The sequence below is a fragment of the Anser cygnoides genome, chromosome W, assembly GCF_040182565.1.
Source record: "Anser cygnoides isolate HZ-2024a breed goose chromosome W, Taihu_goose_T2T_genome, whole genome shotgun sequence".
Classification (NCBI taxonomy): domain Eukaryota; kingdom Metazoa; phylum Chordata; class Aves; order Anseriformes; family Anatidae; genus Anser; species Anser cygnoides.
Genome location: NC_089911.1, coordinates 15503947 through 15523218, shown reverse-complemented (window position 1 = coordinate 15523218; position 19272 = coordinate 15503947). Strand labels below are relative to the sequence as shown.

At 44.9% G+C, this 19272-nt stretch overlaps 1 protein-coding gene across 1 annotated transcript; it reads left to right on the top strand.

Annotated features, from left to right (window-relative positions):
- Positions 1-2050: 2050 nt before the first annotated feature.
- Positions 2051-7374, top strand: LOC136788690 (junction-mediating and -regulatory protein-like). The gene is made up of 5 exons (XM_066987311.1): positions 2051-2283; positions 2499-2525; positions 2992-3054; positions 3262-3393; positions 6448-7374. The coding sequence occupies exons 1-5, from the start codon at positions 2230-2232 to the stop codon at positions 6763-6765; spliced, it is 594 nt and encodes a 197-aa protein (XP_066843412.1). The 5' UTR covers positions 2051-2229; the 3' UTR covers positions 6766-7374.
- Positions 7375-19272: the final 11898 nt, after the last annotated feature.

Sequence of the window (19272 nt, the reverse complement as noted above, 5' to 3'; positions counted from 1 at the left end):
CAACATGAGATACCCAGACATCCACAAATAAGACATACAATTATCAACGCTCCAATTAGTATCCCTCCAGCAGCTGCAAATATTACCCAGATAACCTTGTCACAATTTTGAGAGGCCCGCTTACCCTTCTCCTGCTTCGTATACAGTCATTAGCAGGTCCGTCCTGGCTCCCAAAACTGGGATGCAGCGGTAACCTCGGATTTGCTCAATCTACTCCCAAGATCGCTAGCGGCTACTCTATCAGTCAGCAAATCCCCCTTGATTCTATCGGTCAGCAAATACCCCTTGACCACTCCATCGGTCACCAAATCTCCCGTGACCACTCTATCGCTCAGCCTGTAGGGTACCCTCCTCCCACAGGGGGACTATGCTGCACGCCAGATGTCTCTGCACAATTTACCAGCTGCCCCGGCCACGCGTACGACTTGCAGGCGCTTCCTGTACTGTAAAACATACCGTTTGTCCGCGGTTTCAGGAGGTCCTTGTCTGCTCCCGTGGTGAGCGGCTGAGAGTGGAGACTCCTCCGAGGAAAATACTCGGGGTGCACCTAGGGGCGTCCGCTCCGCAGTCGATCCCGCAGCCGAGCAGAGAGCCTCCTGCCTGGCTCGCCAAACTGACTTGCGGAAAACGGACTCCACAATCAGTAAGATTGTAAAGTAGGTATATTTATTCAGTGCTGGGCAGCACAGGGGGTAGTCCCACCAAAGTCGTGCACGCCTGACGCGGCAACTTGCCTTGGTTATATGCAGTAAAGAGTTACATATGCATGAAGTTTCACAATCCGCCTATACATATTCATAACCTGTCCCCGCTTCGTATTAAAATTAGTTCCAAGGAGTCATTTCCGTAAACTCCTCCCATCTGCGCTTGCGCAGTGTATTCTGGTGGTGGTCGTCGGGGGTCGTGGGCATGAAGATTGATGACTCTTCCTCGTCACCGCTAGTTGACCTCTTGTCTTTGCACAGACTCAGTTGCTCCTTGGCTCTTGTCCATCCGCAGGACCAGTTTCTCACAGTTTCTTAAGATAGGCTCACTCTCTTATTAGGAGACTGACCTTGGTAAGGGGCCCAAGGCTTCTTGCTTTAGTTAATTGGCACAATGCACCATAGTTAGCAAAGACACTAAGTAGCATCCTAGTTTAATGCCGTCAGCGCTCTATCTCTACGTGATAAGATTCTCCTAACTCCCTCTCTCACTGGAGCCCACGCAGCCCTCCGTCCTGCCGAAGGAGTTCACGGGGACTTCTGCCGGCTCCGGGTGCCCGCACGCAGACAGAAATGGCTTTGAGAGAAAACAATTCAGGAGGAGGAGAGCTCAGAGACTGCAGCCGACTTCGGCCACCTTCCCCTCGCTTTCCCTCTCCATGTTCAAACCGAGCACTGTTCTACCGTCAACCTTTGCTGCCTCTGCCCGCGGCGCTGGGCTTTCGCGTGTGCCATTGCTCCTGTACATATTTTATCCTTCCTTTTGTAAGGAATGGTCCAGCAATTCGTGTCACTAAGGGATTTGAAGGGTTAACATTGAGGCCCGGGTCTAGGTGATAAGAGAACAAAGGGGTTTTTAGGGAAAAGTGCTGACTACTGCACGGGATGTTGCTAGAGTTTCTGAAATCCGGCCCAGAGGCTACCAAAGAAGGAGGAAGGGGGAGCTGAAGGACAATTGAAGGACAAAAGCCTGGGAGGAAGACAACCAGCCTTCAGCCCGAGCAACCCCCGAGAGACCACCAGAGACTGATACGCAGGGGCCCCTGGGAGGGTTTCGGATTCCGGAAACCAATTCTAATAACCCTGCCTCTTCTAGAAGTAGTAAGGAATATGTATTAGCCTGGGAGCATCAAAACCAGCCGCCTTACGTAACAGGTGTGCGTCCTGGGGAAGCAGAGACTCCCGGCACACCCAGCGCTGCTTGCTTGCCTCTATTCGTTTAATAAATTGTAAACTTTGATTGTAATCCTATTTGGGACTCAGCCATTTATAATACTTTTTATATTTGTATTTTATTTAAGGCTGTTTTGCCCCCCCTCCCCCCCACCCCAGCCTCGCTGCTCGCCAATAAAGCTGGCGCAGGGACCCCTGCCTGCGACCATAGAGACGCGGTCCTCCCGGCCTGCTAGAGCGGCCCCCCGCGGTCCTCCAGCATCCCAGCGTCCCTTGCGCGCTCCCGCCCGGCCTCAGCGGCTTCTGGCGGCGGCAGAGCAGGGGCGGCGGGAGCAGCAAGGCGGCGGCAGCCATGGCGTACTGTGGGCAGGGGCAGAAGGTGCAGAAGATGATGGTGCAGCCCATCGTAGCCTTCCTGCGGCCGGGGGGCAATGGGGGAGTGGGTGGGGGATGGCCCGGGCCTCAGGGGGCTCGGCCCGGGCCTTGAGGCCTTGTCCCGGGGCCCTGGGGCCTCGTTGCAGGGTTTGAGGCCTTGTCCTGAGGCCTTGTCCCGGTCCTGGAGCCCTTCTCCCGGGCCTGGAGCTCTTGTCCCCATGCTGAGCCCTTCACGCAGCGCCCTAGAACCTCATCTTCCGCTACCTGCAGAACGTGAGTACCGCGGGGAGAGGACGGAGAGGGGATGGGGATTTGGGGGGGGCTGGGGGGAGCGGGGAGGGTCCGGTGATCCCCCTCGCTGAGTTTTCGGCTCCCACCCGTTGCTCAGGGCAGGTTTGTGGGGAATGGAGAGCTGTGCGGCGTGCTGGTGGGTACAAGGAGCTGCTGCGCAGCCCGGCATTTCCCCCTCGTGTTAACGGGAGTGGGATCGTGCAGCCGGGCGTGCAGGAGTGTTCCCTCGTGACTGGAAACGTGTTCTTCAGCAAACGTGTAGTATTCACCCAGTCATATAACACTCTAAAATGTCAGACTGTTAATTGAAACTGCCCCTGAGAGTTGCTCCTTGGAGTGTTTGGGAGCTCTAGCGGCTATGGTTAGCGGGTATTTCTGAACACACGAGAGAGAACAAAACTGCTCGCGGTGTTTGTGTTCCCGTTTACTCTCCTCCTTCGTTCTGCAGAGGTCGAGGATCCAGGTGTGGCTTTACGAGCAAGTGAACATGCGGATAGAAGGCTGCATCATCGTGAGTGTCAGCACGACCCCACGTTACGTCATTAGTTTGTTTTCCCTCATTCACAATCCTATTTTTTCTTGTCAAGAAAAACTAGCCCAAGGGAAAAAAGAAATCGTGCTTCTCTAACAATTAGTCTTCATTGTCCAGCCTGGGTCAGCAAAGCTGACGATGGTTTGTGTTGTTGCTGAACTAATTGCCACTGTTGCTGATTTCTAGGGCTTTGACGAGTACATGAATTTGGTGCTGGACGACGCAGAGGAGATTCACTCCAAGACAAAATCAAGGAAACAGCTGGGTGTGTCGTGTGTCTGTGCAACCCGAGTGACGCGCAGTCTGAAACCTGCCCGGGTGAGCCTTCTAGGTAGCAGCACTGAGAGGTACCAACCATGTGACGAGCCTTGATGTTGAAGTTCAGTGAGCAATTCCTGGCTACATCTCTGTCCCTGATGATTTTTGAGCTGCTGATTTTGCTGAATGAAGGAGAATCTGTCCCTGCCTGAGACCAGTTCTGGTCTTTGAAACGTGTAATACCGGGTGGCCTGCACTGGCTGGAGGAGTCTGGTCACAGCTCCTTTCAGCTACATCTAAAGCCAGTGGCCCTCGGCAATTCTCACACTTGCTGTGATCTCTGAGTCAAAGCAGGGAGCCACAGTAGCGGCAGTGTTTATTTACCACCTGCTGGTGGACAGAAGCAACGATGTGCGCCCAGTGCTGGGGTTTTCAGCAGGGAGAGCGTGCTGCTGGAACGGGGACGGTGGCCTGAGTGGGACTTGTAAGTGTGGGGCAGCTGGCAGGAACAGGACTCTGCGTGATGGGCAAAACCCTGCTCAACCACACGAAATACTTTCTGAAAACACGAGATTATTCTCAGGTTCTGGGCTCTCTCTAATCCCCTCTTTCCCTTCTCTGTGCTTCAGTTTTGAGAGGCCCGCTTACCCTTCTCCTGCTTCGTATACAGTCATTAGCAGGTCCATCCTGGCTCCCAAAACTGGGATGCAGCGGTAACCTTGGATTTGCTCGATCTACTCCCAAGATCGCTAGCGGCTACTCCATCGGTCACCAAATCTCCCATGACCACTCTATCGCTCAGCCTGTAGGGTACCCTCCTCCCACATGGGGACTATGCTGCACGCCAGATGTCTCTGCACGATTTACCAGCTGCCCCGGCCACACATATGACTTGCAGGCGCTTCCTGTACTGTAAAACATACCGTTTGTCTGCGGCTTCAGGAGGTCCTTGTCTGCTCCCGCGGTGAGCGGCTGAAAGTGGAGACTCCTCCGAGGAAAATACTCGGGGTGCACCTAGGGGCGTCCGCTCCGCAGCCGAGCAGAGAGTCTCCTGCCTGGCTCGCCAAACTGACTTGCGGAAAATGGACTCCACAATCAGTAAGATTGTAAAGTAGGTATGTTTATTCAGTGCTGGGCAGCACAGGGGGTAGTCCCACCAAAGTCGTGCACGCCTGACGCGGCAACTTGCCTTGGTTATATGCAGTAAAGAGTTACATATGCATGAAGTTTCACAATCCGCCTATACATATTCATAACCTGTCCCTGCTTCGTATTAAAATTAGTTCCAAGGAGTCATTTCCGTAAACTCCTCCCATCTGTGCTTGCACGGTGTCTCCTGGTGGTGGTCGTCGGGGGTCGTGGGCATGAAGATTGATGACTCTTCCTCATCACCGCTAGTTGACCTCTTGTCTTTGCACAGACTCAGTTGCTCCTTGGCTCTTGTCCATCCACAGGACCGGTTTCTACTAGTTTCTTAAGATAGGCTCACTCTCTTATTAGGAGACTGACCTTGGTAAGGGGCCCAAGGCTTCTTGCTTTAGTTCATTTGCACAATGCTCCATAGTTAGCAAAGACACTAAGTAGCATCCTAGTTTACTGCTGTCAGCGCTCTATCTCTACGTGATAAGATTCTCCCAATTCCCAACTCCCTCTCTCAACCGTATGACATCATGCTGAACAATAAAAACTAGAGGGGTTGGCCAGGGGTGGACTGACTGGGCATTGGTCAGTGGGTGGTGAAAAATTTCATTGTGCATCACTTGCTTTGTATATATATAATTATTATTTTCCCTTCTTTTTCTTTCTTATTTATCTGTTTCTATCTCAACCTTTTACTTTTTTTCTGATTCTCTCCCCCATCCCCCTGTGAGGAGATAGTAAGTGGTTGTACGTCATTTAGCTGCTTGCCAGGGTTAAACCACAGCAAGCAACCACACCACGCCCTGCCCCCACCCACTGGCGACCACAACCCTTCCATATCCTTCCCAGCATGCTACGTCCAGTAGCTGAACGACCCGTATTATACGTCCAAAGGAAGAGGCGGGACACTTACCCTCCCTCCACTCACCCCTGTAGGAGGGAGGGCGGAAGGTCACAAGTGTGGCTGGACGCCAGTCCATGTGGAAGGTGGCTGGCAGGGCGAAGGGGTGGGGCCTTGGAGGGCTGCTGGGCGGGGGCAGCACTGAGTTGCCGCAGCGTCACCACTGCTTGTAAATAGATTCTGCCCCATACGATTTGTGTGAAGTACTCGCGTGGGGGAAGCTAGGCGTTGTCTGCTGTGGCGGCGGGTGGGTGACCGGAGGTGGCAGTGGGATTTCTTGGCAGTGGGCGTGTGGCGGGTACTGCGTGGAGAGGTTTTCGGCTTTGTTTTTTTCTTTCTCGTCGTTTCAGTGGGGATTCAGTGCATCCTACCTTGGCTTCCTTTCCGCTAAGATGGCTGATGGTGGTCAGTGAAGCGGGGCTGCATGGGGTCGTGGCTGGCTGGTGTGTAGCAGGGTAGGCGGGGGCGGCTGATGGGACGGGAGGGGTGTGGGGGAGAAGCCGTGTATCGCCATGTCTGTCTTTGCTCTGGAGGAGATGCTAGAGGCTGACTGGGTGGCCATGAGGCCTTGCGTCTTCCAGGAGCGGGAGAAGTACAAGTTTGTTTTCATCGTGGCCTGGAACGAGATCAAGGGCAAGTTCGCCATCGCCTGCCCCAACTGCACGGTGCAGTGTCAGCGCAGTGGCTCATACGAGCTCCGCCGCAGCAGGCCGGCCGGCCCCGAGTCTAGAGTCGCCCCCGAAGGTAGCAGCCCCACGGTGTGCAGGAGCCCGGCCTCGGGCACGGACTCTTCCGGCCTACCGCGTAACTCCTCGCGTCCCCTCGCCGAGCGGGGCATGGGGGCCGAGGTGCTGCCCAAGAGCCAGCTGCGCGCCAAGAGCAGCCCAGCCCAGAGACCGCCGCGGGGCCCTAGGGCGGGAGGTGCCGCCGAAGAAATGGAAGTGCTGGAGCTGAGGAAGGAGGCGGCGGCCGTCTCGTTGCTGCCCTCGTTGCTACAGGCAGCCGAGCCGGCCGCTCCCGACACCGAGTCCGCGGAGGAGGGGTGTAGCTGAGCCGGTCTCTTTTCTTTTCAGGACTTGCGGGCAGTGTACCAGCAGCTGTGCTCGGTGAACTTGGAGCTGGAGCACTACCTGTCTGTGTTCCCCGAGGAGCCCTCGGGCATGTGGACGGTGCTGTTCGGAACCCCGGAGCGATCTGAGCAGGAGATGGATGCGCTCTGTTACAAGCTGCAAGTTTACTTGGTCCACAGCTTGAATACCTGCAGCTGGAAGATACTTTTGCAGGTGCTCTTCGCTGAGGCTGACAATCCTGAAGAGTATTATGAGAGCCTGAGTGAGCTGAGACAAAAGGGGTACGAGGAGGTGCTACTGAAACATGGGATTAGAAATTAGAGAGTGATTGATTAAGAATGAATATGTAGGCAACACTCATTGCTTAATATGTGCTATATTTGCGATGTACTGTGCCTGTGCTGCGCTTAGGCCTCCAGATAGCAGGAGCCCCTGGGACCCCAAGAACCAGATCAAACCAACCTTATGGTTCGGACTTTGACCAAGGGCTCAGAGATAAGGAGGACTGTTCACAAAAGGACAAGATAAAGAATGCCAAACATGCAAGGCTTCGAGATAACAGGAGCCCCTCGGACCCCGAGAACCGGACCAAACCAACCTTATGGCCCAGATTGTGACCAAGGCCTCAGAGAGCATGCGCAAGGAGATGAGGTGAAAAGTTCAACTCTGATGAAGACATCTTATTTCATCCTCATGACCCTCAGCACCCACCACCAGAAGGCACTGCGCAAGTGCAGACGGGAGGAGTTTATGGAAAGACTTCTTGGAGCTAATTTTAATACTAAGCGGGGACAGGTCATGCATATGTATAGGCGTACTGGGAAACTTCATGCATATGTAACTCTTTACTATATATAACCAAAGCAAGTTGCCGCGTTAGGGCGTGCATGACTTTGGTGGGACTACCCCCCGTGCCGCCCAGCGATGAATAAACATACCTACTTTACAATCTTACTGATTGTGGAGTCAGCTTTCTGCGAGTCACTGCAGCAGTCCCGCAAACGAATCCAGGAGGTGAGGCTACCACGTGGTACAGATCTCTCTACCTTAATGTTTGCCTTACTATGTGGCATCTTCTTTAATTGTTCTCTCCAGCTGCTTCCCTCCACCTTTGCAGAGTTGATTGATCTGTGGGACAAAAGAAAAATACAGGAATACTACTAATAATAATATGGAAAAATATTTAAAGCTTTGAGAATATAAGAAAACTAGGCTTAACCTTTCCAAGGTCTCTAGGGCCAGGTTTTAAGAAGGTGAAGATTTTCCTAGCCATCTAAGCATGGCTTATTTGATTTTGTGCAACTGAATGTAGATGTTTGTGAACAAGGATCTGATGGCTTTGGCAAGGTCTTGCAATCAGATTGTTGTTGTTGTATTGCTTTGCACCAGGATATGTTGGATTCTGTTGTTTTTTTTTTTTCCCCTCCTTGTTTAATGGGAGCAGCAATTTGGTATTTTGACAGTACAGTTTAGGCACTTGAGGCCAATAAATTCTAGTTTCCTACAGGCTTTGGGTACTGAATCTGGTATTGCAAGTGAGATGATGTTTTCTAGTGGAATTGGAGTAATTACAACTTTTGTTCAGCTGGTGGATTCTTAAGAGTTGGGATTTCAAAAAGCAAGCTATCTGGTCTTATCAAGTAATTAATATATTGCTAGTATCTGACAAGGCTTGAATGTTTCAGGACATGCCATCTCACTTCCTGTTACCTTATTCTGTTTAGACGAAAGTAGTTGAGGTTGATTCTGCCAACTTCTAGCATCAGTGTGCAAGACTTTTTTTTTTTTCCACATCTTCGTATAGTGAGGACCCAGAATCTCCCAGTAAAAAAGAAGAATTTCATGCTTGTTTTTATGCTTCTGTGGCCTTGGTCTACAATGTACCAAGATTATGTAAGTGTGACTGTGTATGAATCAAGTTATGGATTTTTGCAAACATCTAAATTCTGTTGTACGGATATAAATTGTTTGATTGCTTCAGCTGCTCACATATATCCTACCAGTGTTGTGTGTTCAGAAATTTGTGGTGATAAACGTTTTTTCCTCTCCAAGATGGAGTATGAGCATATGTGTTTGCTGTTTGTTTTGATGGTATAGATGGGAGTCTTTATAGGATTTGGGCTCAGCTTTTCTGTAGTGACTTGTTACAGAGTATGAGGAAAAATTTGTTGGTGATGTAGTTGTTATAAGGGCATCTCAGTGTAGCATTGTCAGGTACAAGCTTCTTTCCAAACTTAGAATATATCTATCAATGGCTGTATGTCCAGGTGGAGGCCGGCGACAAGTGGTGTCCCTCGGGGGTCTGTCTTGGGACCGGTGCTTTTCAATATCTTCATCAATGACATAGATGATGGGATTGAGTGCCCCCTCAGCAAGTTTGCAGATGACACCAAGCTGAGTGGTGCAGTTGATACAAGAGAAGGAAGGGATGCCATCCAAAGGGACCTGGACAAGTTTGAGAAGTGGGACCACGTGAACTGAATGAGGTTCAACAAGTCCAAGTGCAGGGTGCTGCACCTGGGCCAGGGCAATCCCAGGCATGAGTACAGACTGGGAGAAGAACTCATTGGGAGCAGCCCTGCTGAGAGGGATTTGGGGGTTCTGGTAGATGAGAAGCTCGACATGAGCCAGCAGAGTGCATTTGCAGCCCAGAAGGTCAACTGTATCCTGGGCTGCATCAAAAGAGGAGTGGCCAGCAGGTCAAGGAGGGTGACTGTGCCCCTCTCCTCTGCCCTTGTGAGGTCCCACTTGGAGTACTGCATCCAGGTCTGGAGCCCCCAGTACAAGAAAGATGTGAACCTGTTAGAGTGGGTCCAGAGGAGGGCCATGAGGATGATCAAGGGGCTGAAGCACTTCTCCTATGAAGAAAGGCTGAGAGAGCTGGGTGTGTTCAGCCTGGAGAAGAGAAGGCTCCGGGGAGACCTCATCACAGCCTTTCAGTACTTAAAGGGGTCTTATAAAAAGGATGGAGAGGGACTCTTTACTCGTGTAGATAATGACAGGACAAGGGGGAATGGTTTTAAACTGAAAGAAGGGAGATTTTGATTGGATGTTAGGAATAAGTTCTTTATTCAGAGGGTGATGAGTCACTGGAACAGGTTGCCCAGAGAAGTTTGGGATGTCCCATCCCTGGAGATGTTCAAGACCAGGCTGGATGAAGCCCTGAGGCAACCTGATCTAGTGGGCGGCATCCCTGCCCATGGCAGGAGGGTTGGAACTAGATGATCTTTGAGGTCCCTTCCAACCCAAGCCATTCTATGATTCTATGATATATCATTGTGATTTTTTATTGTTATTTAAAGGGCTGAATTAATACTTTTTTTTTTGTATGCTACTGGTAATTAGTCTAATAGTCTTCTGCAGTAGTCCAAAGAATAGTTCAAAGAATATGCAAGTGCATTGTCTTCCACTTTTTTTTTTTCTTTGCATGAATGTTTGGGAGCATGTGCTTAGATTCACTTGGCCTTTAGCTCAGCACTTTTTATAAGGAGCTGATCAGGGCAAGAGAAGCTAAATGTGTGGAGTTGAGGAACCAGGTATCAAACTCAAAATGCATGGTGTTTTTGAGGAAACACTGATTCAGAATTACTGTGGAAGAACTATCTGTTTGTTGGGGAATCCATCCAATCTTGTATTTGTTAGCACCAGTACTATGAACAAAAAATAAATTGGTTATCTGTAAGCAATGCAAGATTTATCCATAAAGGTCTTTAAAATACAACATCTTATTCTCTGTTAGTGTTCAGAACCTGGTGCAGACAAAATGACAGCATATTTGTATATTTGACTACAGAGCAACCTTCTTTTGCCATAGTAACCAATCTAGCAGCGTACCTAAAGGTACAGCTGTACTTCAGGTCACTGTCCACTGTGTAAATCAATCCTTCCTTAATTGAAGGTAGTTCATATTTAAGAAAATAAGCCAATTGAATGAGCCCTTTTGGCTCTCAGATTTCTTTTTTTCTTACATGGTCCATAATGTTTTTCTTTTAAGAAAATACTAATATTGTTTGTCACTGTAATTCTAAGCAAGTGAAGCAATAGATGAGTATTGCTAGGTATTTCTGAAATGAAGATTTTTTTGATACTTTCAAGTAAAACCTGTTGATTCATTGTTTCATCTTGCATTTTAATTTACTGTTCTACCTGTACTTGAAGTATGCATGTTAGCTGTTGGGAATGTCATAATCCTGCATTTTTAAATGATTTTTACCTCTTGATAGAACTTTTGGTGAAAGGGGGAAGGGAGTGAGCAGCACTGGCAACTGAAATAGTATGAAGGAGCATGATAGATATAGAGGGTTTTCATTTATGTAGTTGTGCAAAATACGAGTTTAGAACTCTAAGACTTTGGGTAAGCATTTTAAAATATGCTTCTAAGGTTTATAACTATTTCTTTTTCCAGGATAAATTTTTCTGTGCAGTTATGTTACTTGATAAGTGCTTGCAGTTTCTGTTGAGTACGGTCTTTGGGGTAGAGAAGCAAAGTGAGCAACAAAACCTCTTTTGTTCATTGTTTCAGCATGCCCTACTTGACCATCTGTTGCTTTCCATAATTTATACTCCAGTTCATTTTCACAGCAGTTAATAGCTGTTGCTTTTTTGTAAATAGGAATTTTTATCTTTGTTTCAACTATAAACCTTTAGTAAGCAAAAAGAATTTTGCAAGTAGAATCAGGTCCAAAATGAGGAAGAAAAATAGTTGTAAAGGAACTATATGACCTGGAGTTAAAATTGCAAATTACCCAGAAGAAATTGAAATTCTGTGTATGTTTAATTATTTTGATGAAATTATTAAGTCTGGAATAATTTATGAACAGTTAATTTATGTTAAAGTAAAAACTTGTATCTAAAGGAGTTCTGCCTCATTTTTGCAAATTAACACACTTGTGTGGAGCCCTTGTTCATTAAGTTTATGCCTGTTTAAAAAAAAATAATAAAATTCCTCAGGTACTCAGCTAGAGGACTGAGCTCCCAAATAGAGACATGATACAGAATCAGTTAATGACCAGATAAACAGATGCTGATGTTTCAACAGAAAGGATGCTACTGAATCCTTATTTGGGATTCCAGCTTCTTGGCCAGTATTTACAAAATTTTATGGTTCGAGTCTAGAAGGCTGAAGAAGTTCTCTTCTGTACTTTCCTTACTGCCATTTTCCTGGCTATTATAACATGGGAGGAGTTTTTCTAGGCGAAGTGTACATGCTTCTAATTCTTCTTAGTATAGTAATATCAAAGATGATGTTTTTTTTTGTCATTGCTGTATTGGAAGAAAGCTGAATGTAGACAGTTTTTACTGGATAAGAAATGCTGTTAGTATAAACTATAATTAAGATGGTTTGGTGGCTTAGTCATGCCAACAAACATATTCAACTGTATGCTTATCCTTTTAACTTGCTCTTGCAGAGCAAGTTGTGTGCGGGAAGCATGTTACATGCCTACTTCATCTTTGAATTAATGGTACCTGTGACTCTCTCTCTGTTCCTTAGAGCTCTCAGTTGCCATGGCAGACAAATTTGGCGGATGATAGTCTATAGGATCTTGAATTCCAGTTATTAAACTAGTCAGAGGATTGCTTTCATTTTCTTGGTGCTCTGTAAAAAGCAAACAAATAAAAAACCCTATGAATTCTCATATCTGCAGGAAGTCTGTTGAAAAACTATTTTGCATCTCTGTTGTATGTGTGTTCTTTTGAAATGTTTTAATATAAAAGCTCGGAAGTGTTCTTTATGCATAATTAAATTCTAAAGAAATTGAGAGCATCTTATTTTCTGTGGTGAACTTAAGACTGCCTTGGGAGTGAGAACCTACTGATATTTCTAATCTACTTCCCCTGTATTGTGGAATATTTCGTTAAGCACCAGAATAGCCCTGAGAGTTTTAATTTTCTGTTGATTGGCTTCATTTTATTTTGATTCAAAGGGCTAGAAAGGTTAAGAAAACTTAACATCAAAATATCTCATCTATTTTGTAACAACTTGTTAGTAACAACTTGTTACTTGAGTAACAACTCATCTATTTTGTAACAACTTGTATACGAGAAGTATATTTTTTTGACAGAAAGCTGTATTATTTATTTTCTTAAAAAAATGTATACATTCTGATTTAAATTACTTGCACAGCTTTAGCAGGGAAGGTTTTTTTGTTTTGAATGAATGAAATATGATTGTCAAATTACACCTTGATAAGGAATTGGGTCCGTTATAAATAACAAAATTTCACATTTGTTGCTTTCTGAGGGTGCTTTCACATATTTCTATTTATATCAGAAAAGCTAAATAATAATCTTTTTTTTCCACTAAAATATTAGAACAAAACAATGTTCACGATGATTTTGGTAACTAGGATAATTTCATGTCCTTGATTCTGATCATGTGCATTCAGTTCTAAAATAAATCTGTATATGGTAGGTAGTGGGGCACTGTACCAAAAATGTAAGTTTACCAGGAGTAAGCTGGCCTGTTTTCTCTTCAGTGATCTACTGTTAGGCACAGTGTGATTTAAAGAGTGGTTTCAACATCAAACTGTTAAATAATACAAAAAAAGTATTGTGTTCCAGTAATGCAAAAAAAATACATACTTTGTTCTGTTCATGTCAATAGGAAAAAAAAAAGTTTTGGAAATCCAACCTATTCTTGTTTGAAGGCTGTTTTTATGTTCTTATTAGTTGCAGCGGTAACAGTGGTTTCCAGTAAAACTGTTTTGATTCACTTCTGAATACTTGGTAAATAAGCTATTTAAGTACTGTACCAGTAGTGCAAGTTAGCACTAATGAAAATGTCAACAGCTGTAGAGTATGCTCTGTAAAACAGGTAACCAGTCTCCAAGTAGGTAACCAAACAGGTAACCAGTCTCCAAGTAGGAAACAGCTACATGACTAATAGTACTCTGGCTAGTACTTCTGTTACTGTCCAAACGAAGATCTTTTCTCAGCATTTATCCTTTGCCAGCCATCACCTTTTTATTGATCTAATTTGCAGTTGGAGTTATTGCAGTTACTTTTTCTGTTGTTATAAACTAGTCTGAAGTTAATATATTTCAAAGGCTTGGCGTTTTAGAGGTTTGAGTCAGGTTTGAACTCCCTTCTGCAAGCATTAAACCAAATAGTGAAGATACTGCGATACATTTTCAGATAAGCATAATTTACCACCCCTTCTTTGCAAATAATAATATAAAAAAATTCTAAGTCACATGGATGTTTTGCTTTTCAAAGTGTTTTAGTGAAATGTGTTCTGCATATGTAAATACATGTTACAAGTTAAACACTTCATTATGATATGATGCTACTGGAAGATGGGGAACTAAGGTAGGGAGGGCTTACATGACTTGAGATTCTGGGACCCTTATAGTAGCAAGGATAAATATTGCAGCAACTTAACGGTATGCTGGACTCCCAGTTGCTCACAGTCTAAGATTTTATTACATACATTTTTAAAATACATGCTTTAATATGGCTTCTAGGAATTCAGTATTTAAAGGACGCTAGACCACATTGCCACAGTATTTGCTTCTCTCTTCAGTCTGTGAGTCTTTTAAGCTCTAAGCAAAATAATTGAACTTTTAATTGGAAATTTATCTTGAACCCTTCTTCCATTTGATATCTTCCTGACTAAATGTTTGTTTTTTCTAATGCCCTTTCATTTTACTGCTGTTTTATAGGTAGCAGTTAATTGCTTGTTATTGCTTGTGATTGTAGCTTAATTAGGCTTTTGGCTACTATGTTTTTATTTGTCAATTTTTTTTCTTCCAGTCTCAGTAGGATACTTGTTCTGGATTTGAAGTAATATTCTCTTATTTCCCCCCAAATCCACTTATGGCATATATTTGTCCTCAGTAAATTTGCAGATGGCACAAAACTGGGGGGAGTGGCTGATGCACCAAAGGGTCATGCTGCCATGCAGAGGGACCTCAACAGGCTGGAGAGGTGGGCTAACAAGAACCTTATGAGGTTCAACAAGAAATGCAAAGTCCTGCACCGTGGGAGGAGCAACCCCAGGCATCAGTACCTGCTGGGGGCCGCCCAGCTGGAAAGTAGCTTTGCAGAAAACACACGGGAGGTCCTAGTGGATGCCAAGTTGAACATGAGGGAGCAAAGATGCTCTTACTATAAACAAAAAAGCAGGTTTGAGACCACCTGATTAAACTAAACAAGTACAAGTCTATGGGGCCTCATGACATGCATCCCAGGGTCCTGAGGCTGGTGTTGCCAAGACTCTCTCCATCATATTTGAAAAGTCCTGGCAGTCAGGCAAAGTCCCTGGTGACTGGAAAAAGGGAAATATCACTCCCATTTTTAAAAAAGGTGGAAAGGAGGACCCGGGGAACTAGAGAGCAGTGAGCCTCACCTCTGTGTCTGGGAAGATTATGGGACATATCCTCCTGGAGGCAATGTCAAGGCACATGCAAGACAAAGAGGTGAGCTGAGAAAGCCAGCATAGCTTCACCAAGGGCAAATTGTGCCTGACCAGTCTAGTGTCCTTCTGTGATGGAGTGACTGCATCAGTTGACGAGGGTAGACTGACTGACATGATCTACCTGGACTTCTGTAAGGCCTTTGACATGGTCCCACCTGTCATCCTGATCTCCAAATTGGAGAGAGATGTGGATTTGAAGGGTGGACCATTCAGTGGATAGGGAGTTGTCTTGAAGACTGTACCCAGAGACTGGTGGTCAATGGCTTTATGCCCAAATGGGGGCTGGTGATGAGTAGTGTACCTCAGGGGTCTGTCTTAGGACCAGTACTGTCTAATATCTTCATCAATGACATAGATGATGGGATTGAGTGCCCCCTCAGCAAGTTTGCAGATGACACCAAGCTGAGTGGTGCAGTTGATACAAGAGAAGGAAGGGATGCCATCCAAAGGGACCTGGACAAGTTTGAGAAGTGGGACCACGTGAACTGAATGAGGTTCAACAAGTCCAAGTGCAGGGTGCTGCACCTGGGCCAGGGCAATCCCAGGCATGAGTACAGACTGGGAGAAGAACTCATTGGGAGCAGCCCTGCTGAGAGGGATTTGGGGGTTCTGGTGGATGAAAAGCTTGACATGAGCCAGCAGTGCGTGGTTGCATCCCAGAAGGCGAACTGCATCCTGGGCTGCATCAAAAGAGGAGTGGCCAGCAGGTCAAGGAGGGTGACTGTGCCCCTCTCCTCTGCCCTTGTGAGGTCCCAGTTGGAGTACTGCGTCCAGGTCTGGAGCCCCCAGTACAGGAAGGATGTTGATCTGTTAGAACGGGTCCAGAGGAGAGCTACAAAGATGTTCAAGGGGCTGCAGCACCTCTCCTACGAAGAAAGGCTGAGAGAGCTGGGGCTGTTCAGCCTGAAGAGGAGAAGACTCTGGGGAGGCCTTATTGCACCTTTTCAGTACTTAAAGGGTGCTTATAAAAAAGATGGAGAGCAACATTTTGCTCAGTCAGATAATGACAGGACAAGGATTATTGTAGCTGATAGCAGCAGTAGCTGAGACAATAGGCTTCATTGCTGCCAGCTGTCCTAGCCAATTTATTGCACTGATTTTCTGCCTGGTTCTTAGGGAAGGGTTTGAGAAAAGACGTAAACCTTGAAAACTTTCTGTTTCAGTTTTGTGAGAGATTTAGTCTAAAGACTTTTTAATAGGCATCCTACTCACGTAAAGGAACACAGCTTATTCTAAGGTTGGAGCATGGTGAGCAAGTTTGTTTCAGAGATGCTTTCCATAGTTCATAGTAAACTGGTGATAATGTAATTTCACTGTGATTTCTCTGGCTGATGTAGAGGCTGGATTGAGAAGCAGCAGAGGGAGCTGTCTTATATTTAAAAACACCCCCAAAAAGCAGCTGACCCAATGCAGGACTGTCATGATCAAGGGACATGAATCCAGAAATGGACAGTACACGTTCCTTGGATTTCAAAGGCAAAGGTCCCTTTAGCACTCCAGGGGAATTAAAAGGCAAGCTCAGAAGAATCATGGTACAGTACTGCATTACTGTGTTACACAGTATACTTGAAAACCTTCAGCATCTCTGTGTGTTACATGTTATTTGAAACAAATCTATATAATTATTTTCCCTTGCTCCTTTTTCTGCTTCATAAACAAAATATGAACAGCAACAAATCTCTTGCACTTCCTCATTCTTTTTCAATGTAAGGTGTTGCTACATAAAAACAGGAATATTAAAGCACTCTAAGTAGATAAAACATCATACAAAAACTGTGCTTTTACTGACATGAAAGCACAAAATTACATATGCCACAGGAGGATAGTTCTCCACACCCTTATTCCCAGTTTCTTTGTGTGTTACTTAGAAGACTTCAACAGTGAACTTAGCACTGATAAATTAAACCTATTGATTTGAGAGTTGGCACTTGCAAAAAGTGTTTGTAATAATAATGTGGAAAAATCCATTAGAACTTTCTTAATAAGCAAGTTGGCCTGGAGTTTGATCATAATATACTAAATCAAATTTCGTAAGACAAAAGATAGTATGCAATAATAATTCCCTTTCCCTGTCCTTCAGTTTGCGACACATACACACACAAGAAATAAATGATATCATTTCCCCTCCCTCAACACAACAGTTTCACTAGATGTGAATGTACTACTTAATATGCTTATCGTGATTTAACCCTACAATTAACATTAATAATTGCATGGTTATCCCTCCTTGTTATAAACTGCTGTTTAAATTTCACAACCACCAAAGCAGACTTAGTGCAGTTTTGTAGGCCAGGCTATTGTATTCTTCAGCAAACATAAACAAATGCTTCAGGCCTATGCAGCCAAAATCAAACATGGGAGGGTTGGGTTTGGTGGTTGTTTTTGTGGGGTAGAATTTTTTGGGTTTTTTTTTGGCATCTTTATGTGAACTGATTGAATGTAAGGGCTATAGAAAAAGCTTAACACAATACAAAGGAGAAATCAGTTTCATGGTCACAGGACAGGTCAGAATGATTCAGAAACATTATGATGCCTTTTTATTCCATCTCTATGGTGCTATTCTAAAGGGTCATTTACAAAATCAGTTATAAAAAGCAGGGTATAAGCTATGATTTTTTAACGCTCTTTCTACAAGAAAAAGATATCTCTAGCTGCTAGTTACAGTGCTCTATACAGCTATTTTCTGTTAGATAGTCTGATTACTGCAATTTGAACCAAATCTTATAAGACTGTTGATATCCTGGGTCTTATGAAGTGATGAGGGCTGCTCTGATGTTTTGAATACTCCTAAGTCTTCTGAAACCCAGAAGTCAGGGATGCTCCCCGGTGGGTTGCAATGCACAAATGCAAGGCTGAGTGCTCCATAAGATGAGTATTGCTGTTGTTAGCTATTAATATATTTAGATAGAATTGTATTTGCAAAGACAATGAATGATTGCCATTTTCTCTGGTTTAGTGACCTAGGGATGCAAAATTCGCTGTTAGCTAGAGGACTTCTTCAGCACTGGCCTTTCTCATAGCTAGCATGGTGTTGCAAATACTGCAAGGGTCAAAAATTTCACCATACTACAGATCTGAGTATTTCAATGTGTGGAAGTTGGCCCTCTGCAGCAAAAATGTCTTAAAGCATATAGCTATCAAGTCTTACTTTGAGTCTTGCAAGGCTCAGGCTGATGTTTTGCCCTGGATCAAGATCTTAGCTTTAGCAAACTGTCAAACAAAATAAAAAAAAAAATAAGACATTTTTGCTGTATGGAATCACCACATAATGTTCTTCTTCAGCTTACAGTACTCCTTAAAAAAATACACGATACTGTGCCTGCTTCTTTCACTTGTTTGTTTTGTATCATTTTAGATCATGGCTGCGGTTCATTATAATTCTTTCCCACCTATGTTGTTATCATGGCTGTATGAGTGACTTCCACTTTGGGCTGGAAAAGATGTACATCTGTCTTTTCTCTGTGTCAAAACAGACAGATAATTCTGCAGACACACAGGAATAGTCTGCAGGGGGAGGAATGCTTCTGTCTTCCTGATTTTTTTATGTGAACCCTTTTTCATCCCCATCCTTTTATAGCAGGCTCTGTGTGAGCTTTTAGTTGGTTCTTCATGATTCACTGAAGACCCTACTGCTGAGTATATCTTCTGAGTTATAAGAATCACTGATGATCTTTAAAAAACGAAGAGTAAGAGCAAAATTCTCCCCAGTGAACTCTTTTTCTGCACATTCAGATCAGAGACCTTCTTCCAGCACAATAGAATATTTTTCCATGAAGTGCATAAGGCTTTCACAAGCCCAGAAAGACCCTTCTCAAGTGTGTGATTAATGCACCATCCCCACATAAGGAATTAGATATCCTGTTTCTGACACACAGACTCAAAACAATATTAATCCATACAAAAAGCCTCCCATTTGCTGAAGAAGCTGTATTGCTACAGCTGTATTTTTTTTTTTTTTAGTTTGGGGAGTTTACGTCACTGTTTACTCAAATTAGAAAAGGGCAGCCTTAGTCACAGTGGGCCAGATTTCTTTCAGCCTTCAACATATCCTGCAATATTTTCATCTTTTTCCTTCTCTTCGAGATTTACTTTAATTTGTAATCATATTTCTGTCCATCTACAGAGGAAAACAAAACAAACAACCCAGATTACGCTGTTCGGTTCAATTTGTCATATTTTTGCTTCTGTTTCACAGTGTAGTCTTTGATGATGTCTCTCAGCTTTTGGAAAGAGAGAAAATGACGGACAGATTGAAAAACGGTGTTTCCAAAACAGGGCAACTGGTTGAAAATCCAGGAAAAAAGGCAGTAATGAAACATTTTAAGTTGTCTGAGAAAAAGAACAGGGAGAAGTGCTGAGAGCAGGAGTACTGAACTGGGGAAGGATCCATATTTTCTGCCAATGATTTGTCA

Bases quoted from the DNA above. Each gene is read 5' to 3' on its own strand.
- LOC136788690 (XM_066987311.1), top strand. From the start codon at position 2,230: ATGGCGTACTGTGGGCAGGGGCAGAAGGTGCAGAAGATGATGGTGCAG. The intron at 2,526-2,991 runs GTGAGTACCGCG...TTCGTTCTGCAG, and splicing joins TCTTCCGCTACCTGCAGAAC to AGGTCGAGGATCCAGGTGTG. The intron at 3,394-6,447 runs GTGAGCCTTCTA...TTTTCTTTTCAG, and splicing joins GCAGTCTGAAACCTGCCCGG to GACTTGCGGGCAGTGTACCA.